A 26,427-nucleotide genomic window follows, 5' to 3' on the forward strand; every position below is an offset into this window, starting at 1 on the left:
CTATCACTGGCGCTGGGTTATTACTCTGTGTCCTTTTTCTGGGATCCGACAATACATTACATTTAAATTACATTTTTTCCTTTAGAAATGTAATTTTGCTGTGGTACTGTTATGAACACAGGAAAATGCGCTACTTTACAGGCAGACTAAGTACACCCCCCAGGCATGATATTTAAAGGAATATTTCATTTTTATTGTTTCACTTTAAGCATTAAAATCACTGCTCCTGATGTTTTTAAAACTTTTTTTTGCATTGATACATGTCCCCTGGGGCAGGACCCAGGTCCCCAAACACTTTTTATGGCAATAACTTGCATATAAGCCTTTAAAATGAGCAATTTTGTTTTTTCACGTTTGTGTCTCATAGACTTTAACAGCAATCGCTCAAATTTTTTGCCTGTTCGCATGTTCTGTTGCGAACCCAACCGGGGGGATTTTCGGCTCATCCCTAATAGCAAGCAGTATCTGGCTAGCAGAGCAAAACACTGAAGTGAGAGGTACTGGTAGAGGAGGGACTAAATACCTTCCCAGCAGCCAGCATCAGGTGGAGACTGATGATGCTGGGAGACACCTGCTGGTGGAAACCAGAACTAGAACCTTCCGCTCTGGGAACCACTGTGCGACCAGCAGGTGATCCAGGTTCTGACAGTAACATTTCATGCTCTAATAAAAAATATGTACTTGTTTAACTCTATAACGTGAGGACACTGGAGAAAAAAATTATTGTAAAAGGTCTTCTAATTTAAAACATAAAGTTAAATACACAGTTGAAATACATCTTTTTAACAGTTTGCCTGCCAATGGATTTGTAATCTTGGTCAGCCAATCTTTTGACTTACGCTCCTCTGGAGGGGGGTGACACACTTATCTCTCAGTTCAGTTTTGTTTCTTCCTGTGTCACGTCTCTTCCTATTAACGGAATATATTAGAACATACTGTATTATTGGAACATAAAACAACAATATTTCTTCTGTTCAATGAGAAGGAAACGTATCAAGGCCTTTCATAACCAATTTTTATAATATTTCAAAATTGCAATGTAAAAATCAAATAACTTTCATCACTGATTCTCTCCTCAGATTACACGGCACAGAATATATTACGACTGGTGCTCTCTGGATTTGTATTATCTGCTGCTGTATGTGTCATCTACTTCCACAACAAGTGGTAGAGAAGAAGAAGAAGTTCTAGGAATCTGAGCACCTCAATGAAACATCTAAGTTTATAGGGAAATGGTCTTGGTTGAATTTAAAGGAACCTCAGCATTTTTAAAAATAAATTAATATTCACAAAAATATTGGTATTAACCACTTGACCTCCAGAAGGTTTCACCCCCCCCCTCACAACCAGTATTTTCTGCTATAAAACATATCCAATAGAAAACTCAATCAAATTTCTTCATGAATTTAGGCCAATATGTATTCAGCTACATGTCTTTGGTAACCCTCTGCTCGGCTTGTGCTGTAATAAATCACAACACAATCAGGGTGGCACACACCCTACCCAGGAGCCCAGGTCACGTATCAGATAAGTGATCCAGCGCAGAACAACCACCCTGCAGCAATATATCTCTGTGGGGTGGTCCGGAAATAGTTAATCTGAAAACATATGAGAAACAAATCTACCAAGCTTTTATACTGAATATAGTAAGTTGTGGATAAAGCAGAAGTGGTCACTAAGATCACACGTTGAGGAGAGCTTGTCAAGAAGGAAATAAAGTGGTTTTCGTGAAAAAACTAAGATAAGATCTGCAACACATACTGTATCTCACAAAAGTGAATACACCTCTCACATTTTTGTAAATATTTTATTCTATCTTTTCATGTGACAACACTGAAGAAATGACACTTTGCTACAATGTAAAGTAGTGAGTGTACAGCTTGTATAACAGTGTAAATTTCCCCTCAAAATAACTCAACACACAGCCATTAATGTCTAAACCGCTGGCAACAAAAGTGAGAACACCCCTAAGTAAAAATGTCCAAATAGGGCCCAAAGTGTCAATATTTTGTGTGGCCACCATTATTTTCCAGCACTGTCTTAACCCTCTTGGGCATGGAGTTCACCAGAGCTTCACAGGTTACCACTGGAGTCCTCTTCCACTCCTCCATGACGACATTATGGAACTGGTGGATGTTAGAGATCTTGCGCTCCTCCACTTGATGTTTGAGGATGCCCCACAGATGCTCAATAGGGTTTAGGTCTGGAGACATACAGTATTTCTAGCCCTTTCCTCTTTCTGTCAGTTGGATACATATGATTCAGACTCCTGGTGGGGAGCAGTCTTCTTTCTTTACTGTTAAGCAGGAAGTGTGCCTTTCTGATGTACCCGTGATTTATATTGATATGCTGCATTTATGTCTTTGGGATATTTCTGTTTCTGATCATATTTGTAGCTTGTTTTTTGTTACTACCAGATACAGTATGCATTGTACACTGCCTGTAATTGTTCATTTATCTAACAAATACACTACTTGTTGTTAGAGATTACATTTAATAAATATATAATTTTTTTTTGTAGAATGGTCAGGACTAAAAAAGAACAGCCACAGATCTCAATAATCAAAGCTGACATTAGCACAAGTGAATGAGCAGTGACAGCTCCTTTATCAGTTGTTTCTATCCAAGATTTCATACAGACACAATAAGCCTCAAATCAGACAGCTGCTCTTTGGGTTACCCATTATGCTTTAGGGATCCTTTACCATGCTTTCAAATTTAACTGCACTCAAAAATTAGAGCTAATGCCTTCTAAAGATAAAGAGTAAAAGTCATTGCAAGTTTATAACTTTAATATAATGGCAAAATGAGTTTCTTTCCTAAAGAGATAAAGATCTATCATTATAATTTTTATTTTTAATTTTATATTTATCATTATAATTTTTATGCTAACCACTACATACAAGGCCATCCACAACATCGCGCCCCCAGCTACATCACCAACCTCATCTGCAGATATCACCCAAATCATCCCCTCCACTCCTCCCAGGACCTCCTGCTCTCTAGCTCCCTTGTTACCTCCTCTCATGCTCCTCTTCAGGACTTCTCCAGAGACTCTCCCATCCTCTGGAATTCCATGTCCTCAAATATCCGATCAGCCCCTAACCTGCCCACCTTTAGGAGATCCCTGAAAACTCACTTATTCAAGGAAGCTTATCCCACACCCACTTAACAAGCCCATCAAATCATTCCCTGCATCTATTACCTTTTGTACCACCACCCCCTCCCTTTAGAATGTAAGCTTTACGAGCAGGGCCCTCCTGTCCCTTCTGTATTGTACTGTAATTGTGCTGTCCCCCCTCTACATGGTGAAGCGCTGCGTAAACTGTTAGCGCTATATACATCATTAATAATAATAATAATAATAATTTTAAAGTTCTGTCCACTATGGGACAAAGTACATGTAGTATATTGTCTCATGTTGTCCCATGTGTTTTACCACTCACTAGATATGTAACTGAGCCAGTTTTAGTGCCAAGAAGGAGCAACTGTGTTATGCCAGAGGAGCTCCATGCTGTACATCCAACCTAGTAGTCCTTACCGTGTTTCACAGCTGCTCAGCAGCTTCCTCAGAAGGGCGTGTCCTACCTGTCATTTTCTAGTTAAGTTCCATGTTGGATCTTGTTTTGACAATTCTACAAGTAATTCATTTATGAACCTCACCTTCCAGAAACGACCTCATCTTTGATGAAACACGTAGGGAAGAGCGATGTGCTGACGTCACCGCATTTGTGCAAGTTCCAATACACAGGCTGCTATTATTAGCCGGCCGGCTTGAATTTTTATGCCAAAGATTACATTCCTTGAGGTCAGTGCAATCTAATTTTATAAACATTGAAGATTTTACACTATGGAGGCCTTATTTCTTTTTGAGGCTCACGTGTGATCGATTCCATTTTTGGTGGTGGAAGCTTGACAGAATGATCCCACCGGATGATAAAAAGCCCTGGCTGGATATATAGCCACAAAAGTGAAAGACCTCCCTATTTTTGATAGCTCTGTATTACCCATTGTTTTGAGAAATAAGATATTGACTGATTCATTGTAAAATAAAATTTTTATCTAACTACTAGATCAATCTGACAAATCCGAGGCACTGAATGTCAATCTCTCTTCCGGGAGACTCCAAACTATTCAGGAAAACTTCCCATTGACGTGGGCTACTGGGAAGCATAAATATCTCAACATTTACTTGACCCTGACCTTTTCACAAATTTTCACAGAGAATCTTCTCCCAATACTGGTTACTATCAGTAGAGATATTTAGAAATGGTGGTCCCTTTCACACAAGTGGTTTGGGAGAAATAGTATTTTAAAAATGAATGTATTGCCACGCTTACCTCCTGTAAACCCTTTCGATTTTTATCCCTCCTACCTTCCTGCACTCGGCCAGAAGAGATATCTCTCAGTTTCTCTGGGTGGACTGTACCTCCAACAAAAAAAAAGCTAAAATTCTTAGCTACCCTAAACTCTGTGGTGGCATCAGTTTCCCTGACCCGGTCCTCTTCCATCGAGCAATTCATCTTAACAGGATTTTAGACTTGTGTAAACATATTAAGACTAAACGCTGGGTAATTCTAGAGCAGTCTATGTCTCCCCTCCTGCTTCGTATGCTCTCTTGGTTACCAGGGCCAAGACCAATCTCTATTAGCAAGCAAGCAACTGACAATAGGATATACCCTTAAAGTTGCCCTAAAAGCTCACCAAGGTGCCTTCAATGCATTGGTCAACTCACTGGTGATTGGTAACCCTGATTTCCCCCCAGGCTGCCAAGACTCCAGGTTCCATTCTTATCCTAACTCAAACATTATCAGATTGCTGTACTTCAGGGATTAGGCTGGTTGGAAGAGCATTCTTGCAATTCAACCCATGACCCTCCATTGCCAGTTTGACAGATGTACCCCCTCAGACATATTCTACTCTCTGTCCAACCTAAACAGGAGGAACCCCCTGACCTGTCACCTTTTGAATTAAGCTGCAAGGATCTGGCCCCTCTCAAACGTGGTCTGTTAATGACTTTTGTTGCCCTGACCACTCCTCCTGAGCATTATGTGCCCCCCTTTCTGTCAGAATGGAAAAATAATCTTCCCAAAAATTTTAAAAGGGATTACATCTTTTTTTTGCACAAAAATCTTTTATATCCTCTAGACTCCAAGAGTAAAGCTATAAATTGTTAACTAGATGGTATAGGATTCCTGTTAGGGTACAATGTTCCCAGATATCATCTCTAACACCTGGAAATGTGGAGATCCTCAGGGAACTTTATTTCATATATTTTGGGAATGTCTGGGGATTTGCCCTTTCTGGGTAAAGGTATATGACTTGATCCTGAAACTGGAACTATCCCTTGCAGGCACCCCTGCCACATGTCTGCTTTATCTTAGCGCATTATCAAAATCTAAATACTACCGCACCCTGGTGATTCTCCTCTTAAATGCAGCCAGGACTTGTATTCCTAATAATTGGAAACCAATCACGACATCTATGATAGGCCATTGGGTGACTGCTGTGAATTATCTTATGCATATGGAGGACATAACCATGTCTCTGCATCAGAGAAGGGAAAGTTTTCACAAGATGTGGGTTTATTGGACCCAGTTTTAATTCTCCACTACTTACAAAGGATTATTAACATCTTGTCCCACCTAGGCAGGGTGATGGGGAGTCACCTTCCCTTCCTCTACTCTGTTTTTCTCCCCCCCCCCCTTTATTTTCTTTCTATCCCTCCTCCTTGTTGTTTCGGGTTCTTACTTAGTCCCTCTTTTTAATTTCTGTTTCTCAAAATTAGGAAAATTGTGTGTGGGGTAATTTTTGTGTTGTGCCCTTCACTGGCGAAATCTAAGATTAGACATCTTGCAGGGCAGTAGTGTGAACTTTGCTCAAGGACAGCTTGCCAATGTCTATGAAACAGCTAGTAATGAAGGAGGTCACACTGTACCTTGGGAAATATGTACCTGTTCAATATTGTCTTTAGAAAAAGAAAGAAAGGAGGGTGCACCGACCTAGTGCATTATCACTGGTAACATTTATTAAAAAAGTTAAAACTGCAAATGAATACTCACAAACGAGCATGAAATATCAGGCATAGACAATAGCTGCAGGTGAGCAGAATCAAACGTCAAAAAACCTGGACCAGACATCGGGTAGATGAGGCAATGGCTGACGCGTTTCAGGGGAGAACACCTTTCTTCAGAGCCTAGACGGGTAATGGCTTCTCACATGTGAGAGCTCCTCTATATATATGTGTGTGCATTCCACAGCTACACATACACACACACACATATATAGAGGAGCTCTCACATGTGAGCAGCCATTACCCGTCTAGGCTCTGAAGAAAGGGGTTCTCCCCTGAAACGCGTCAGCCATTGCCTCATCTACCCGATGTCTGGTCCAGGTTTTTTGACGTTTGATTCTGCTCACCTGCAGCTATTGTCTATGCCTGATATTTCATGCTCGTTTGTGTGTATTCATTTGCTGTTTTAACTTTTTTAATAAATGTTACCAGTGGTAATGCACTAGGTCAGTGCGCCCTCCTTTCTTTCTTTTTCTGTAGTCTATGAATACCCATTATTCTGAGGAGAGCTGCAAGACGGCAATTACCACTGAGGCATTTGGTCATACCACACATTGAGGAACTTAATACCCGAGCGCAGGAGAGATTTCTGGTTTTGTTTCCAATATTGTCTTTACACATGTTTTGCTGTTCTGTATAAACTTTTGGTTATGCCTTTACCTTCCATAAATAAAATAATACAATAAATACATTTAATTCCTATTTTTAATCAGGAAATATTAAATGTTTATTTGTAAAACAAATAATGTATACCAATAGTAAATATATATATTTGTTTGTGTATTGTCTGATTGTTTGTTTGCTTGTTTGCGTATATAAACATGTTTTGCCTGTACTTATGGTGTTGATTGTGTGTTTACTTATCTTCCTAGACTCATTTTTGATGGATATATGGAAGATCTATTGATTGTGCCAGTGTCCTGACGAAGCTGCTCCAATGAAACACGTTGGCACAATATTACCCTCCTCTTAGGGGGCATTGTATTTACAAAATATGTGTTGGTTTTATATTCATTTAGGGGTGTTCTTTACCCCATTTTTACTATTTTTGCTATATAATAACATTTTTACATTTTTATATTCACATGTTATCGTGTATCATGCACATATCTGATCTCCTGGGTGACATCTTTTTACAATCCCACATTGTCCATATTGGTTTTCTAGATTTCTCTACATGCGATAATGCTGCCACAGTTTCACATTTGGAGTATCATTTAAATCCTACCTTTTATATGTAGTATGGAGTACTTTCAATGTTGACTAGCAACGCTTTCCCTTGTAAATTATGTTTTATTCACTTACAATGTGCCTTTAAACTTGCTAGAAAATGTGACTATTCCAGGGAGAGTCAATTTCCTAGCCTAGTATTGTACCTGTGAAGAAGGAGCAATGGTGAAGTTGGTGAAGTGTGGTTCTTGTTTATATTATTCTTATCAGTACATCTACACCCAAGGAGTGCCCATATGGTGCCCAGATGGTGTAACATGAGTTTACTATTCAGCAATGGAAGCCATACCTTGCCAAAGTGACAATATAACTAACACTGGACACCAAGCAAGGTCCTCAGTATCATATAATCCATCTAGATCAGCAATCTTGGGTACAAGTTCACCTTAAAATGTGATATGAGATGTGTTTAGACTATCATATCAGGTAGAGCACTCATAACAGAACTAGTTACACTAAACTTGGATTGGATATGACAGATGGGTTTTAACTCTTGTGAAATGTCTATAAATAACACTCAGGAAGGCAGAAGATGATCATAACTTCTGCTTCTCCGAGAGACAGTCACAACTTGCAGGTCCCGGCTACCATGTCTGTCTCCCTCGCCATCTTGTTCCTCTGTAAGTAGAACGATTTTAATTCTTTATATTATCTGCTGAGTATCAGCTGAGTGTCTTTCCTTCAAGATCGTTTGACACACACAAAATAACTCATTACTATGAGCCTGTTGGAGGCTCTATAAAAAACACACTCATTATATTTGCATCTCTTGTGGACAAAGTATAGTGACGTCTCTTCTTCATCTACTTACATCATATTCACCATCCAATGGGCACTCTAATGCCCCGTACACACGGTCGGACTTTGTTCGGACATTCCAACAACAAAATCCTAGGATTTTTTCCGACGGATGTTGGCTCAAACTTGTCTTGCATACACACGGTCACACAAAGTTGTCGGAAAATCGGATCGTCCTGAACGCGGTGACGTAAAACACGTACGTCGGGACTATAAACGGGGCAGTGGCCAATAGCTTTCATCTCTTTATTTATTCTGAGCATGTGTGGAACTTTGTCCGTTGGATTTGTGTACACACGATCGGAATTTCCGACAACGGATTTTGTTGTCGGAAAATTTTATATCCTGCTCTCAAACTTTGTGTGTCGGAAAATCCGATGGAAAATGTGTGATGGAGCCTACACACGGTCGGAATTTCCGACAACAAGGTCCTATCACACATTTTCCGTCGGAAAATCTGACCGTGTGTACAGGGCATATGAGTTATCTTGTTCCATGAGAAATACATTATGTTACTTTTTTTTTTTTGCAATTCCTTTTATGAGCAGCAAATTGCATCATACAAAAGTCAATGAAAACAAAAGGAACTGACATACAGAGTAGTCTTGGATGGTAAACGGTGATGAAAATGGTGGATCAAGCAGCTTGAGCACTTCATCTTGTGATAGTACAGTCATAATCAGATAATATAGCATTTCCAAAGGCGGCCTAATTAACATAGAAAATTACACCTTCAGAAATGTGTAATGAAATACAAATAAACAAGACATATAAATAGTTCTGGATAGGGGAGCACACACAAAAACAAATCATGATGCTGCTGATAAAGATGGATACACAGGAAAACATACTGGTATACATATGCAGCAAATGGTCACATGGCCAAGGAGGGTAGAGAGAAAGCGGGGAGGTAGGGGAAGGAAGAATAAAAGAAAGTGAGGGAAGGGGGAAGAAGGGAGGGAAGAGAGAAGAAGAAATAGAAAAGCCAAGTTGTAAATCAGAGGAGAAAAGTAGGACTCTCACAGGTAGATCAAAACGTGTCACACAGGTTGTGTAAACTCATTGAGATAGGCTTCGGTATATACAAAATGCTGCCATGGTCTCCAGGTTTCACATTATGTTACAATTGTTTAGTATAACTCGCTCTCAGTGATAGTGGATTACATGTCACAGAAAGGAGCTACAAAAGGTATCTGGGAGGAACATTTCTTGACCATTGCAGCTTTATAAGTATCGATTGTAAGCTCTGTTTGTGGTCTTGTCACGCAGATTAGAAGTTTCCCATTTATCTAAATGAATCAGAAGGACAAATGTAATTTTCAGAAGAGTTTTGTTTTAATTGCCAATAATAAAGGCAGCTGAGTGTTATCTGTAGGGTGAAAAGTTTAGTTAAAGGTCAGGGCAATGCTATGGTTGGGTACCAGGGTGTATGTACTGAGTTTACTGCTGAGTGCCCCTTGTCTCATGTCATTGTTTTAAGCTATATTCTTTTTCCAAGTACATCCTAGAATTATACTTCTACCCCTTGGCTTATACAGGGGTGGGGGTCTGATCACTCCATAAGGGAGCTGAATGAGGGTGTCCAGCTTAGTAAAGTTGAAAATGTGGTTTCATAGTTCAAGTCTGATGACTGATTGACTGGAATTACTTAAGGAGGAATGGGAAGGGTCTAGCTGCTGAATCAAATAAGATTCCTAAAGATAATGATGGTGGTGGGTTGGCTGGTGGCTACATTAGCAAAATAGAAGAGGCTTAGTAAGGGGGTTATGATGAATGCATGGAATGATCTGATGGGTAAATGAACATGTCCACTCAATGTGTAAGGGGGATTATGGTGTGAATATAAAGGCAGTGAATGCCGAATGGCAATATAAGGTCTGGTCGCCTAACCCAACCTTTCTAAACCACAGACTTAGTTTTTGCAATGTCTACTTGTCACATAGGAGAGAGTGTCAGTCTTCTTCTGGTGACCTGAGAACATAGGGATCCTAGCAACATCCTTGTTATAAAGAAAATGTATATTAATTTCTAACTGATAATGAAAGAATGAAAATTGATTGAGATTCTGTATGTTTTAATGACATGTACTGTACATAATATTTTCTAAAAAGTGCATTTTGGCTTTTCAGCTTTAAACCTGGGAAGATCTGGTAAGTACAGAGCTGATACTGGACATATTTATCATTATAATGTGCCATAAATACAATAATACTATACATTTGTTTTGATTGTAACGTTTATGAGAAAGAAGGAGTTTGGGGCATTGATTATAATTTTGTTAATAGCTTTACAGTAATGCAGTAATAGAAAACTATTCAAAAACAGCGCGGGTTAGCCACAATTTGCACACAATTGAAATAAACGTTTATTTGAATGTATCATCAACATGCTTGATGGAAATGCCCATAGTGCTGAAATTCTGACACTTACTCAAGCTACACTATACTACACCACTACAGCAATTGCAGCTTCAAGTATTTTTGGGTATAACACGACAAGCTTTGAACACTTGGATTGAAGGATTTTTTGCCATTCTTCTTTACAATTTTGCTCTAGCTCAGTCAGGTTGGAGTGGTACCGTTGGTGGACAGTCATTCTCCACTCTCCAGAGATGTTCAATAGACTAAACTTAGGCTTCAAGAGAAGTAGTATAATGTTGTATAATCTCTGTGCCCAGGACTACAAACATTCTCATTTCTATAGCGAAAAGGGAATGGAATTTCAACAGTACATGGACTTTATTAGTGCATTGACTGAGTTGGGGAGAATATCAAAGATCTCAACATTGCTATGACTCCACCATCTTTGGATTTCAAGAAGATATCTGCTGGCCTTCAGCCAACCCTTATAAATATGGTTGTAGGCAATTTGTCTACTTTGGTAAATTAGGTAAATTTATGTACGACTAAGGAAGGGTTAATGCTCTGCTAATTCTGTGCAGGGATGTGTCTTCCCCTGCATGACTCACCTCCTCCTTCTGAAGAAATTTATGTAGGAGGAGACCAGACCTCGAGGCTTTCCATGCATGGGTGGGAAATGTGAGGACAACCTCTGCAGCTATGTGAATCCATTTAACAGAGTAGTTTCCCATTAACGGGATCCTGGGATGGGTTCTGCATATCAGACTATTACCACTTTTTCATGGAAAGGGTTTAATACTATCTTAAGGTTATGGACAGTACCACTAAAAACAATGCAGCCTAAGCCCTGAATAGTGTGTACGATGAGGGAAGTGAGTATGTGAAGCTCATTCAGGATGTTACACTGGATGTATTGTCATAGAATTGCCAAAGAACTGTGATCTAACTTTTATGCAGTAAAGAAATTACTGGTTTAGGAATTGTCTGGTCTGAGTTACTTGAGAAAGAGGAAATCAGTGTATGCTCACAGTGTAATAAAGAACTGGGGAATGAAGAGTACCATCTTAAGTTATCCCTTGAGGTTGTGGTAGGAAGTGTGCATTATGGTTACTCACAAGGTTAAGTAGTGAGGAATGTTAAGAAGGAAAAGCAGTCAGCTTGGAAATGGTGGTGGTCGGTGATGGAGTTTCCGAAGGTAGGGGTAGCCTGGCACTGGGAACCCTACTGGGAGGCAGGGTCCCTGATTTAGGGCCTGCTGCAGAATTTTTCTAGGGACTGGGCCTACAATCACATGTATGCAAGGCTTTGAAAATGAAGTGCGGTGACTTCCCTCTTGCCTTTAAAGGAGAAGTGTGGACTTAAAATAATAAACATACATACTCACCTCCATACTGCTATGTCGGCCATTGTCCCTTGTTGGTCCACCCAAGAACTCAGTGATAACATGACTGCTGATTGCTCAGTTTTTGGTATTCCTGGAGCAGAGAGCAGTGACTGTCAGTTATCGCTCTCCGCTCTGCCCCTCCAACATGCACCGGCTGGAGAAGGGTGGTCGCAGGTGGCTTCGGTTTTCAGCTGCACACTGAGAGCAGGAGCCAGCTATCAATCATTACATTAGATACTTTCTCGCCCAGAGGCCTCAATATCGAATTTGACCTCAATTGCTTTCTTAGCGACTTTTAATTATGCGTCTTTTCCCCCCATGCTGGTTTAGCGATTTTTAGATTTTTTATTACTTCTCGGTGTGCTCTTTGTTTTTCCCTTCCCCCCTCCCCCTCCTCTCTCCCCCCTCCCCCCCCTTTTACCGTGCGGTCACCTATCCTGCTCATTTATTTTAATTTTATTTTTGTGAGACTTATTTGACCCTCATTTATTGTAGCAGGTTAAGTTTTAAATCTTTTGCCTGTGTGATTTTACTTGATATTACTTGTCAGTGCTGCAGTCTATCCGGACCCGTTCGCCATAGATACACTTTTTTAATATATTTTTTAATTAATAAAATTATTTTAACATATTTTTATTTTTTATTTTTCTATTTTTCAATACTGCTATTTTTTGGTCATTTCCGAAAATATATCATATTTTGCAAGATTGTTTTATTGCGTTTTTGTGATGTCAGTCCATCATGTCAGCACCCTTAGTATGTATCTCAGCTTTTGATACTCTGCTGACAGTTCTCCCTTCTCTTAGATTAATGCCACACCCATCCCATGTAAGATCTGGGTATTGGCCATGCCCCTTCTGGTATCAAACAGGCTGTGATTGGCGGCTGGATTATGTAGTGATAGACCACCTAGAAAATGGCGGCGCCCATAAACTCCTGGAAAATGGCCATCAATACTATAACTATATAGAGCTACGGGAAAATGGCCACCCATTGAACTTAATAGGAGATACTATTTAAGGACACCTATGATGCCTCCCTTTATCCCCTGATGAAGTCACGTGACCGTGACATCACGCGTAGGGATGGGATAGGCATCCAAGACTGATATATGCAAACGAGCTCGCCGCTCGTAGGAGATAAGTTTTCTGTGTGTTTTTCTTGTAAGTGAAGTGAGTACCCTCACCATTGTATTAATAAAAACCAACCTCTGATTGAAATACTACACTGGTCCTACAATCACATGTATGCAAGGCTTTGAAAATGAAGTGCGGTGAGTTCCCTCTTGCCTTTAAAGGAGAAGTGTGGACTTAAAATAATAAACATACATACTCACCTCCATACTGCTATGTCGGTCTGATGCAGCCATTGTCCCTTGTTGGCCCACCCAAGAACTGAGTGATCACATGACTGCTGATTGCTCAGTTTTTGGTATTCCTGGAGCAGAGAGCAGTGACTGTCAGTTATCGCTCTCCGCTCTGCCCCTCCAACATGCACCGGCTGGATAAGGGTGGTCGCAGGTGGCTTTGGTTCTCAGCTGCACACTGAGAGCAGGAGCCAGCTGTCAATCAGGCAGCTGGGTGGATCCCAACAATGTAGTCAGGATCCTTCCAGAGCCTGAAGCTGCTCAGTGACTGCTCAACTGTCAGCTGATTCTGGGTCACGGGCAGTGGCGGTGCGTCCATAAGGGTGCACAGGCGCTGCCCCCTCTCTCCAGTCACCCCTCTATCACCAATAGATAGATTCATGCATTACAGCGTCAGGGTATTTTTTTTTTGAAGCACCTGATTAGAGCCATAGGCTCTAATAGGTGTTAAAAAAGGTAAACAGCGAGCGCCATGCTTGGCGCTTGCAGTTCACCCAGCTGTGTTAGAAAAGCGAATGAATATTCACTTTCCTAACACTGAACTGCCTCTCCGCCAATCAGGTGCTCGGGTCTGTTACCTGATTGGCTGAAACGACAGGCGCTGTGATTGGATGCCTATCAGGCGTCCAATCATAGCAGAGGATGGGAAGAGAGAATGGGAGAAGACATCGAGGAGCATCGAGAAGCATGGAGGACACCACTTGCCGCCATCACCTGCTGCCCCACCGAGATAGGGTAAGTGCCGGGCAGATGGCGGACAGGCAGGGGGGGGGGAACACTGGCAGCATTTGATGGGGCACAGTGGGAGCATTTGATGGCACAGTGGGAGCATTTGATGGCACAGTGGCTGTGTTTGATGGTACAGTGGTGGCAATTGATGGGCACAGTGGCTGCGTTTGATGGCACAGTGAGGCTGTAATTGATGGGGGTTTTTTTCAGAATTGTTCAGTTTGTTTGCGCCCCCCCCAAAAATTTTGAGCACCAGACGCCACTGTTCACGGGAGTGCAAAACCAAGTGCACTCTTCTGACCCAGAAGAGAGGTAGGACCAAAAAAGCTTTGTGCCATACTCCTTTTTTAAAGCCGGACATGAGCAAAGTATAAAGTGTGTTTTGAAAAGCTGGTGGAAAGTAATCATTACTCTGCACTATTCCCCCAAAATGACCCTGTAGTTAGTGGCGGGACAGGTGTCACTGGAAAGCTTGGAAGATATTATTTTTTGTGTACAGTATGGGGCCCTTTTAAGCAGTTCAGCCTCTGGCCATGAGATGGAGCAAACCCCCATGAGAATCAATATGCAGTCTACCGGGAGTTCCCCCGTACTGCCTACATCTAAAATGTCTACTTTTACTTATTCACAAACGCGCACTTTGCTTTATGAAACTGACAGTTTTTTTTAATCATCAATCAGGAAAAAATTTTAAAAAACAGGCATGAAATCTTATTTTCTTACAAAAAATGTGTTCACCTCTCTGTGTTTTGCTGCACACTGTGCTCTCTACGTGTTCTGTGTGATCTCTTTTCTTCTATAGGAGGGGCCATCAAACCTGTGGTGACCTTCACACCCAACTGGGGGGATATAATATATAAAGACTCTATGACTCTAACATGTAATGTGCCATCTACTGTACCAGAGGAGCCCCGGACCTATCACTGGTACAAAGATAAGAGACCAATACGTGGAGATCAACAGAGACTTCATATAACATCTTCAAGAGTGGAGGACAGAGGAGATTACCAGTGCCAGACCATTGTTAGTGATATCAGTGATCCCGTCTTCCTAAATGTTATAATAAGTGAGTCATCCATCTCATCTCCATCATTACAGATTGTTTGGTGTGAATAGAACAACCTAAAGTATCATTTTATTACATTTCAGGTCGTGTCATCCTGCAGAGACCTCCATCTGCCATATATGAAGGAGACTCCCTGACTCTGAGATGTCATCATCATCGGAGATTGTATAATGCAAAAAACACAAAATTCTACAAGGATGATCAGGAGATAAAATCATCAGAAACTGACTCCACATTCCATATTCCTAATATAACGATGAGTCAGTCTGGATTGTACAAATGTACTAAACAAATACAACGTTCAAGAGTGCAAGAGCACTCGGATGTATCCTTTATCTCTGTGAAAGGTAAATTAAAGCCAAAATCATGACAACTTTATTTTGTTAATGCTGCTCCAGCCATAGTTAAAAATAAAAAATCAGTCTGGAATACAGACCTCCTCTCTGACTCTGTCCCCGCAGTAATTATATTCCGCAACTATATAATTGTAATATGGAGGGGCGCTAAATAAAACAATAATGACAAAATATAGCAGCAGAAGAAACTATATCATAAAATTCAGTGAAAAAATATCAAACATAAGATAATATGTCATGGAAAATATCCACAATGAATGGTGTTGCAAAAGCTCCGTGCAAACAAGTGAATAAACACAATAATTAAAGTTCCTTGGTGAATTGTATAATAGTGCTTCCCAAAAAAAGATCCTGGTGAAATAAGAGCAATCATATATTCCCGTGCTCAATCCAAGACAAACTCCACCACCATGTGCAATGACCGCTCACCTTCAATCAAAAGGTAACACGTATCAACTGCAAACTCAATCTCCATATAGTAGACTTTATTCATTAGGTGGTAGCAATCGATCGGCTCACACATGTAATACGAATGATAATCCTCATGGTGTAGTATATAACAATACATTTATTAAGAAACAAAGGTAGACTTATGCCCCGTACACACGATCGGACTTTCCGACAACAAAACCGTGGATTTTTTTTCGAAGGGTGTTGGCTCCAACTTGTCTTGCATGCACACGGTCACACAAATGTTGGCCAACAATTACGAATGTGGGAACGTGGTGACATACAAGTTGTACGACGAGCCGATAAAAAGGAAGTTCAATAGTCATGTGATATCTCCATTATGGACGCTAGTTTTACAAGACCGAGTACTTCCGGCTCGTACTTGATTCCGAGCATGCGTGAACTTTTGTGAGACGGACTTGTGTACACAGGATCGGAAAGTCCGACAACAAACTTTTGTTAGCAGGAAAATTTGAGAACCTGCTAGCTAACATTTGTTGGCGGAAAGTCTGACAACAAATGTTCAATGGAGCAAACACACGGTCAGACTTTCAGCCAACAAGCTCACATCCAACATTTCCCGTCGGAAAGTCAGATCGTGTGTACGCGGCATTACAGTTAAAATAACTGCTATGAGTATAGCAGCTGGGGCCGGAAGTGAAGTCACCTGGCTCCTCCCGATGTGTTGCGTCACTGACACGTGACTTCCTCAAGGGTTGGAGGCTGGGTGACTGATGCCGGAATAAATAGCATATCAGTAACCTTAGGAACCGTATATCATAGCAAGGCAAACAGATTTCATTAACTACAGTCAGCATAAAGACATGATAAAAAACATGATGCAATGTATCCAAAATACTATTATACATACAGGAGGTGGAAAAAACATCAGATGGCATACTACTAGATAAGGTATAGGAAATAATAAGGAAACTCATCTGGTTGTCAAGTTTACCAAACGGCATGGCAGCAATGTAGTATAAACTACAAAATAATATAAAAAGATGTGTACTAATGTGAGAGGAGACCAGAGGAGACTGGCCTAAAGACATTCAAGAAAGGTAAGTATGAAAAAAATGATATACACCCAGAACTAAAAATAAATAAATAAATAAAAAATAAAAAAAATTAAATCTTTTCTTAAGACAGTTCTTTGAATTGTTGGTTTCTTACAGGGCAAAGCAGTGGGTAAAATCATCACATCCAAGTCCCCAACCATCCAATCAGTTCCCTTTGCCACTACAGTACCTGACTACAGCAAAAAAAAAAAATATCTTTAAAAATATATAAATTTGGTACTGACCATAAAAAACACTAATGCCCCGTACACACAATAGGATTTTCCGATGGAAAATGTGTGATAGGACCTTGTTGTCGGAAATTCCGACCGTGTGTGGGCTCCATCACACATTTTCCATAGGAATTTACGACACACAAAGTTTGAGAGCAGGCTATAAAATTCCGATCGTGTGTACACAAATCCGACGCACAAAGTGCCACACATGCTCAGAATAAATTAAGAGACGAAAGCTATTGGCTACTCCCCCGTTTATAGTCCCGACGTACGTGTTTTACGTCACCGCGTTCAGAACGATCTGATTTTCCGACAACTTTGTGTGATCGTGTGTATGCAAGACAAGTTTGAGTCAACATCCGTCGGAAAAAATCCATGGATTTTGTTGTCGGAATGTCCGATCAATGTCCGACCGTGTGTACGGGGCATTACTGTGTAACAAAAAAACTATACATTTCTATACTTTCCTCAGTCTATTCTCATAACCGAGGTCCTCATGGCTCCTTTTAATTTCTTTGCACTCTTCCCAGTTCCAGGAGATCCTTATTTTGGACTGGTACCCAAAACAAAATGGTACAATCAAGACAAAGTCTAACTAATGCTTTATATGTGGCAAAATTATGTGTTCTTCTTCAGCCTTTGGCTCTTTTAGTACCAGAGAATATATATTTTTAGTAGGAATGAGTGATTTCATCAAAATTGATTTTGCACTGAAATAACCAATTCTGTCTTTGCTGAAATTTTTTCAGAAATAGCGTCTGGTCTCACCATGCTAGAGTCTTCCAAAGTCATTTTTTTTTTTCAAAAACCTAATACTTGTTGGCCAACAATTACGAACGTGAGAACGGGGTGACGTACAAGACGTACGACGGGCCGAGAAAAAGGAAGTTCAATAGCCAGTGCGGCTCCTTCTGCTTGATTCCGAGCATGCGTGAACCTTTGTACAACGGACTTGTGTACACACGATCGGAAATTCCTACAACAAAGTTTTGCTGGCAGAAAATTTGAGAACCTTCTAGCAAACATTTGTTGGCGGAAAGTCCGACAACAAATGTTCGATGGAGCGCACACACGGTCAGACTTTCAGCCAACAAGCATCCAACACTTCCCGTTGGAAAATCCGACCATGTGTACGGGGCATAAGTATGTCAGTGCCTGCATTGACGGGAGAGTGGAGTCTCTCTGGTCTGCATGCTGGATGAGTTTATACAAACACTGTCACCCCTATTGCTGGACACTCAGGGAAAGTCGTGTCTTCTTGCTTTGAGCGCTGCTCCAGGTTTCTTTCATTGTCATTTCATGACTTACTTACTTACAAAAATCCATCACTGCCTGTTGGCACTACATTTCTTTATAGGTGAATACAGAGTGCACATAGAAAGCAATATATTCCCTAAAAAAAAAAAAAAAAAAATGTAAAAAAATTAAAAATGAAATTTAAAAAAATGTAAAATGTAAAAATTGAAAATGAAAACATTAAATGTTTTTATAAGTTGAAAAATTCTGCCCCAGGAGCCATTTAAAGCAAATTTTACCCCCCCCCCTCCAAAAAAAAAACTAAAATAAAAAAAAACTAAAAGAAAAATTAACAAACTGGCAAACATCCAAAAAAAGTCCCAATATCATGAAAATATCACAATGCCCCAATATCACAGATGCTTGTGAATCCTTCTCTATCATTGTTGAAAAAAAAAACAGCATTTGGTTGGGCCTTCTGGTATCAGCAGAAAACACTGAAACTCTCAGATATGCAAATACCCAATGTGTAATTATGAGCCGTGTTGTGGAAATTGGTATTGGTCTAACCCAGGGGTGTCCAAACTATGGCCCCCCAGTTGTTCAGGAACTACAATTCCCATCATGCCTAGTAATGTCTGTGAATTTCAGAGTTTTACAATGCTTCATGGGAAGTGTAGTTCTGCAACAGCTGGAGGGCCGTAGTTTGGACACCCCTCTAACCTGTCCAGGTACAGATCTGATAGATATGGACAAGTTTTTTATTTTGGCCTAAAAACATAATAAATTCACATGAATTCTAGAAATTCTTGCTTAGAGGAACTTAGAGGAACCTGTCACCATATCTTGTGAAGTGATGTGTAGTGTATATGTGTGCCACGACTTCCATTCAGCTCTGGAGGCTGCCATTGTCTGACCTTACTAGGTTCTCTATTACTGTGTAATACTATAGTGGATACAACAGGTCCACTTAACCAAAGACGTAAATATATACATGATATAAATTGTTTTATGTCCTTGAAAAGCATTGTGTAATTGTCAACAGAATAATTAATATATTCCCATCATTTGTCATTTCTATCAATTTCCTCTTCTAGAGCTCTTCTCTCCTCCAGAAATAAAAGTGACCCCGTCCAGGGTAATAGAAGGAGATGAGATGACGGTGAGATGTGACACCAGACTGGATCCGCTCAGAGGCGGCACAGAGCTGTACTTTGCCTTCTACAGAGATGGACGGACTGTGCGGGGATACGATGTATCTGATACATACAGAGTGCGGTCATCTCAGCTGGAGGATTCTGGGAAATATACCTGTGAAGTGAGGACGAGGTCTGACACTGTGAAGAAGATGAGTGATGAGCTCTATATCCAAATATATGGTGAGGATGTAAACCTAAAAGAATGGCTTTGATCCAATCATACATTATCCTTACATACACTTTCACTTTCTTTATTCCCTGACACTCACATGTTGAGGGAATAGGACTCATACTGACCAATCATTGTCATCCTTTCCTCTTCCAGAGATCTTCTCTCCTCCAGAAATAAAAGTGACCCCGTCCAGGATAATAGAAGGAGATGAGATGACGGTGAGATGTGACACCAGACTGGATCCGCTCAGAGGCGGCACAGAGCTGCACTTTGCCTTCTACAGAGATGGACGGACTGTGCGGGGATACAATGTATCTGATACATACAGAGTGCGGTCATCTCAGCTGGAGGATTCTGGGAAATATACCTGTGAAGTGAGAACGAGGTCTGACACTGTGAGGAAGATGAGTGATGGGTTCTATATCCAGATACATGGTAAGCACATGAAATTAGGCCATCATTAGTTACGTATGTGTCAGGGACACGCTGGTCATAGTGCAGTCGAAGCTCCATGGCGCAGACAAATTGGCAGGTGCGACCCGGCGGGTGACCCTCTTGCAGTACATAGGCGTGCACATATGCGAATGTGCAAGGGTGCGTTCATTTGCAAATTATGCTGCGCCAAATATATATATAAGTTCAGCAGCTGTACTAGTTGATTGCTGTCTGATCTGCAGCTTTTACCAGTGTTCCTGTATCTGCTTGAGTGCTGACTTTGGTGATCAAGTCGGCAATCAGGTGCTCGGGTCTGTTACCTGATTGGCTGAAACGACAGGCGCTGTGATTGGATGCCTATCAGGGTAAGTGCCGGGCAGATGGCGGGCAGGCGGGGGGGGGGGACACTGGCAGCATTTGATGGGCACAGTGGGAGCATTTGATATAGCACAGTGGCTGCGTTTGATGAGGCACAGTGGGAGCATTTGATGGGGCACAGTGGGAGCATTTGATGGGGCACAGTGGGAGCATTTGATGAGTGTCTTCATCAGGGGGAGACTTTTTGATGGAATTACACTATATAGTCTCTCTTTACATTTATGGTATGATGTCTATGGAGCCACATTGATCCAGGTTGGAGATAGCATCTAGCCTACTATACAGAGCCCAGGGGTGGCTCCACAGCGTGGTTTGATGCAGCTAATCACTGTGTCACACGCTCTAAGGTGAGCGCAATCACTTTGGGGGGTCACCGAGGCACACCGTGGCATGTTTTGTGACATTCGGACTAAGCACGCTGGATAATTTGGACAGTTAATGTTTTCTTTGGACACGAATATACACATAACCTTTCTGGATAGTTTGAAGACTGTTATATGCATATTTTTTGGGCGTTATTTCACCGTCATAGATTTTATTAATTTATCTAAGGTTCACTTGGCACTTAAATGTAAATTATTTTTAGATTACAATAGAATATATGCATGTTGCACCTTAAGTGAATTGCTGCACGTTTTTTATCCACTCTTTATCAACGTATATATACATTATATGCACAGTATTTTATGATTATATGTTGGAATATTTTATCTATTTATATGCACATTGCACTTATGAGGAATTGTGTGTAAAAATATATATATTTTCTTTCTTATATGGTTTTTGGTATTATTATCACGTTGAATAGTTCATATGTTATATACTTGAGCGCAGCGCAATTTTGATTTACATTTATTTGCACGGTCATGAATACGTGATCTGCGTTTGCTGCTAGGTATTCACATTTTTGTTTGGTTTTCACTGGGCATTGGATTATTGTGGCTCACAAGACTTTTTGCCTTTAAACTTTATTTTCTTAATGCTGCTCCAGCCATAGTTAAAAATAAAAATTAGTCTGGAATACAGACCTCCTCTCTGACTCTGTCCCCGCAGTAATTATATTCCGCAACTATTCCGCAACTATATAGTTGCAATATGGAGGGGCACTAAATAAAACAATAATGACAAAATATAGCAGCAGAAGAAACTATATCATAAAATTCAGTGAAAAAATATCAAACATAAAATAATATGTCATGGAAAATATCCACAATGAATGGTGTTGCAAAAGCTCCGTGCAAACAAGTGAATAAACACAATAATTAAAGTTCCTTGGTGAATTGTATAATATTGCTTCCCAAAAAATGATCCAGATGAAATAAGAGCAATCATATATTCCCGTGCTCAATCCAAGACAAACTCCACCACCATGTGCAATGGCCGCTCACCTTCAATCAAAAGGTAACACGTATCAACTGCAAGCTCGATCTCCATATAGTAGACTTTATTCATTAGGTGGTAGCAATCGATCGGCTCACACATGTAATAAGAATGATAATCCTCATGGTTAGGGATGAGCCGAACACCCCCCAGAACCTGCGAACGGACTGAAAATTCGCACGAATGTTAGAACCCCATTGACGTCTATGGGACTCGAACGTTCAAAATCAAAAGTGCTCATTTTAAAGTCTAATTTTCATGGTATTGTCCTAAAAAGTGTTTGGGGACCTGGGTCCTGCCCCAGGGGACCTATATCAATGCAAAAAAAACTTTTAAAAGCGGCCGTTTTTTCGGGAGCAGTGATTTTAATGATGCTTAAAGTAAAAAAAAAAAAAGTGAAATATTCCTTTAAATATCGTACCTGGGGGGTGTCTATAGTATGCCTGTAAAGTGGCGCATGTTTCCCGTGTTTAGAACAGTCCCTGCACAAAATGTCATTTTTAAAGGAAAAAAAGTCATTTAATAGTCATTTAAAACTGCTTGCGGCTTTAATGTAATGTTGGGTCCTGGCAATATGGATGAAAATCAGTGAGACAAGCGGCATGGGTACCCCCCAGTCCATTACCAGGCCCTTTGGGTCTTGTATGGATATTAAGGGGAACCCCGCACCCAAATTAAAAAGGAAACAGCAGTATACAGGCTCTGTACTCTGAACAGCAGGTTTGTTGTTAAGTAGAATCTGTTTGTAATTTTGAACTGGTACATTTTTAACGTGTTTAGCTCCAGCCAAAAAATCTATTTTAAGCTTTTTGGAAAACATAGGGAAGGGTTATCACCCCTGTGACATTTGTTTTGCTGTCTGTGCTCCTCTTCAGAAGATTTCACCTCACTTTTTGTCCCAATGACAAATGTTTTTTGAAAATTTGTTTTTTTTTGTGAAACAAGGATTGGTGATAAAGCATCAGTGGAAAGGAGAAATGTTTTTCCCATATTAACTCTTACAGGAGAGAATTTCCCTTCCTAGGGGTAGATTTCATCTCACTTCCTGTTGTCTCCTTCCGTTTGCAAGTAGGAGTCGTTTGTAAGGTGGATGTTTGAAAGTAGGGCCCTATATACTCAGCAGAAATTTGGGCCTTAGGTGTTGTTGTGGCCACAACACTGTAAGCCCTCACAGGGCCCTGCTGTAAAATATTAGATCAAGAATTGTAATTACATGCCCCTGTTGAACAGGGGCTACAAAATTAGGCCTTAGGCACTAGTGCTGGTGCCACAACACTGCAACCCCTCACAGATACTCTAGTTGGAACGCAGGAACAAACCCTGCTGCAAAGTATTGCATCAAAAATTGTAATTACATGCCCCTGTTAAACAGGGGCTGAAAAATTGGGCCTTAGGCGCCCAGAACCAAAAATGTTCTTACAAGCGATCAGCGTGATCATTGAGGAGGAAGAGGATAATTACTCAGAATAGTCAGTCAGCATCAGCATAGGCAGTCTTTGAGGGGATCTGAGATTTCAAAAAAAATTATTCGGTTACATCGGCATCAGGTGCTTGGTAGCTGGTGGTGATCCAAGACTGATTAATTTTTATGAAGGTCAGTCGATCGACCGAGTCGGTGGACAGATGCACCCTGTGATTGGTTACAAAGCCTCCAGCAGCACCGAATGTGCTTTCCAAAAGAACGCTGGATGCAGGACAGGCCAGTAGCTCAATTGCATACTGTGCAAGCTTTGGCCAGTGATCCATTCTCAAGACCCAGTAACCCAGAGGATTTTCGGTGGGAAAGGTGTCCAAGTCAGATCTTGCCCCTAGGTATTCCTGCATCATGTAAAACAGACACTGGCGATGGTTGCTGGAACCGATCATACCTTGGGGCTGCGGACTAAAAAATTGTCTGAATGCATCGGTCAGACGGCCACCTTCTCCAGTTCTTCTTTGACTGACCGAAGCCTCAGCAACACGTTGTCCAGAAACAGGAGTTTGTAACCTCCCAGTCTCTGGGAACGCGTTGGACAGAGCTTTCTGCAAGGCCTCCCAAAGATGTTTCATCCTCTGATCCCTCTGTGACGGCAAGATAAGGTCCACAACCTTACCCTTGTAACGTGGATCAAGGAGGGTTGCCAGCCAGTATTGGTCCTTCTCCTTGATACCACGAATACGAGGATCCTTATGCAGGCTTTGCAGGATCAGGGAGGCCATGCAGCGTAGGTTTGCTGAGGCATTCGGTCCGGAGTCCTCTGGGTCACTAAGGACGACATGGTCCGCAGCCACCTCCTCCCAGCCACGTACAAGTCCATGTGTTTCTTGGGACTGATCCCTTAAAGACTGCTGCTGATGCTGAGTGCCAGGCTCCACCTCCATACTGACACTCCTCCTCCTCTTTCTGTGTGATCGGCGGGCACGCAGGAACACTGTCTGGATAAAGGGGGCCTTCAGAGCTAAGGAAGTCCTCCTCTTCCTGCCTCTGTTCTGCCTCAAGTGCCCTGTCCATTATTCCATGCAGCGTGTGCTCCAACAGGTGGGCAAGGGGGACAGTGTCACTGATGCATGCACTGTCACTCCTCACCATCCTCGTGGCCTCCTCAAATGGTGACAGGACAGTGCATGCATCCCTGATCATGGCCCACTGGCATGGGGAAAAAAACCAAGCTCCCCTGACCCTGTCCTGGTGCCATAGTCGCACAGGTACTCATTGATGGCCCTCTGCTGCATGTGCAGCCGCTGCAGCATGGCCAACGTTGAGTTCCACCTGGTGGGCATGTCACAGATTAGGCGGTTCTTGGGCAGGTTAAACTCCTTTTGGAGGTCCACCAGCCGAACACTGGCTTTATATGACCAGCGGAAATGCACACAGACTTTCCTGGCCTGCCTCAGGACATCCTGTAAGCCCGGGTACCTGCCCAAGAACCGCTGAACCACCAAGTTAAGGACGTGAGCCAAACAGGGCACATGGGTCATTTGTCCCTGTCGGAGGGCAGAGAGGAGGTTGGTGCCATTGTCGCAAACCACCTTTCCTGCCTTAAGTTGGCGTGGCGTCAACCACCTCTGAACCTGCCCCTGCAGAGCTGACAGAACCTCTGCCCCAGTGTGGCCCCTGTCCCCCAAGCACACCAGCTCAAGCATCGCATGGCATCTTTTGGCCTGCGTACTTGCGTAGCCCCTTGAATGCCTACAGAGCACCGCTGGTTCTGAGGACAAGGCACAGGAAGAGGCCATGGAGGAAGAAGAAGAGGAGGGGTGGAGGAGAGAGGTGAGTCACAATCATTAGTAGTGGCATTTTGGAGGCGTGGTGGTGGAACAACCTCCAACACTACTGCACCTTGTCCTGCATCCTTCCTAGCTGCCAGCAGAGTCACCCAATGCGCGGTGAAACTTAGGTAACGTCCCTGTCCATGCCTGCTGGACCATGAGTCAGCGGTAATATGCACCTTACCATTGACTGCCCTGTCCAGCGAGGCATGGACATTGCCTGCCACATGCTGGTAGAGAGCTGGAATCGCCTTCTGTGAGAAACAGTGGCGTTTGGGTACCTGCCACTGAGGAACCACACATTCCACAAACTCACGGAAGGCGGCAGAGTCTACCAACTGAAAAGGCAGCAGTTGAAGTGCTAGCAATTTTTCCAAGCTAGCATTCAACCGCTGGGCATGTGGATGGCTGGGAGCGAACTTCTTTCGGCGGTGCAGCAGCAGGGAAATTTGCCTGGTACAATCTGACATCGGTGTACCGAAAGCAGATTGCTCACAAGTACTTGGCTTTGACACCCCTAATTCTACACCTTCATTCCTCTCAGTGCAGGTCTCAGAGAGGACTGAAGGTATAGTGGGGTTGGAGATCTCAGCTGATGAGGAGCAAGGAGAGGTCCTCTTTGTTCTTTGGTGTGGGTCTTTTAGATACGCTTGCCAATGAACTGCATGGCAGGTCAACATATGTCTGGTCAAGCATGTGGTGCCCAAGCGGGAGATGTTTTGGCCACGCGAGATACGCTTGAGACATATGTTGCAAATAGCAGCGGTGCGATCTGATGCACTCGTCTCAAAAAAGGCCCACACCAAAGAAATTTTTGAATAACTCGCAGAGACAGCAGCGCCCTGCACATGCAGAGCTTTGGGGTTTGATGCAGTCAGTGTGCTGCCCTTAGGCTGGCCTCTGGAGGGCATCCTGCCTCGTTGGTGATGTTCCTCCTCCTCCTCTCTCCTATCAGGCACCCACTTTGAGTCAGCGACCTCATCATCCCCTCCCTCCTCATCACTGGAGCAAACCTAGCAGTATGCTGCAGCAGGGGGAGCATGACTGCCAAATTGCTGTCCTTCTTGGGCACCTCCTCTGTCCGTGCTCACGTTACTGCCTTCATCTTGCTCAGTATCATCATCAGAGCCTTCTAAACGCTGGGCATCCTCCTGGAGCATGTACCCAACACTGTGGTCAAACAGTTCGAGGGACTCTGCAGGAGGACATGGTGGGGCTAGGGAAGGAGTCACTGATGCCATTGAGCCGAGGGAAGAGGCCGCGTTGGCAGCT

General features: G+C 42.1%; 1 protein-coding gene across 1 annotated transcript in view; it reads left to right on the plus strand.

The window, feature by feature from the left end:
• The window catches only part of LOC141116688 (Fc receptor-like protein 5), a 151,060-nt gene that overhangs the window by 97,923 nt on the left and 26,710 nt on the right, over nucleotides 1-26,427 (plus strand). The window contains exons 7-8 of the mRNA XM_073609078.1: nucleotides 15,090-15,353; nucleotides 19,867-20,047. Of these exons, the coding sequence (XP_073465179.1) occupies nucleotides 15,090-15,353; nucleotides 19,867-20,047 (445 nt within the window). The remainder of the gene's footprint in view (nucleotides 1-15,089; nucleotides 15,354-19,866; nucleotides 20,048-26,427) is intronic.

The sequence above is a fragment of the Aquarana catesbeiana genome, linkage group LG13 (genome assembly GCF_042186555.1).
Source record: "Aquarana catesbeiana isolate 2022-GZ linkage group LG13, ASM4218655v1, whole genome shotgun sequence".
NCBI lineage: Eukaryota > Metazoa > Chordata > Amphibia > Anura > Ranidae > Aquarana > Aquarana catesbeiana.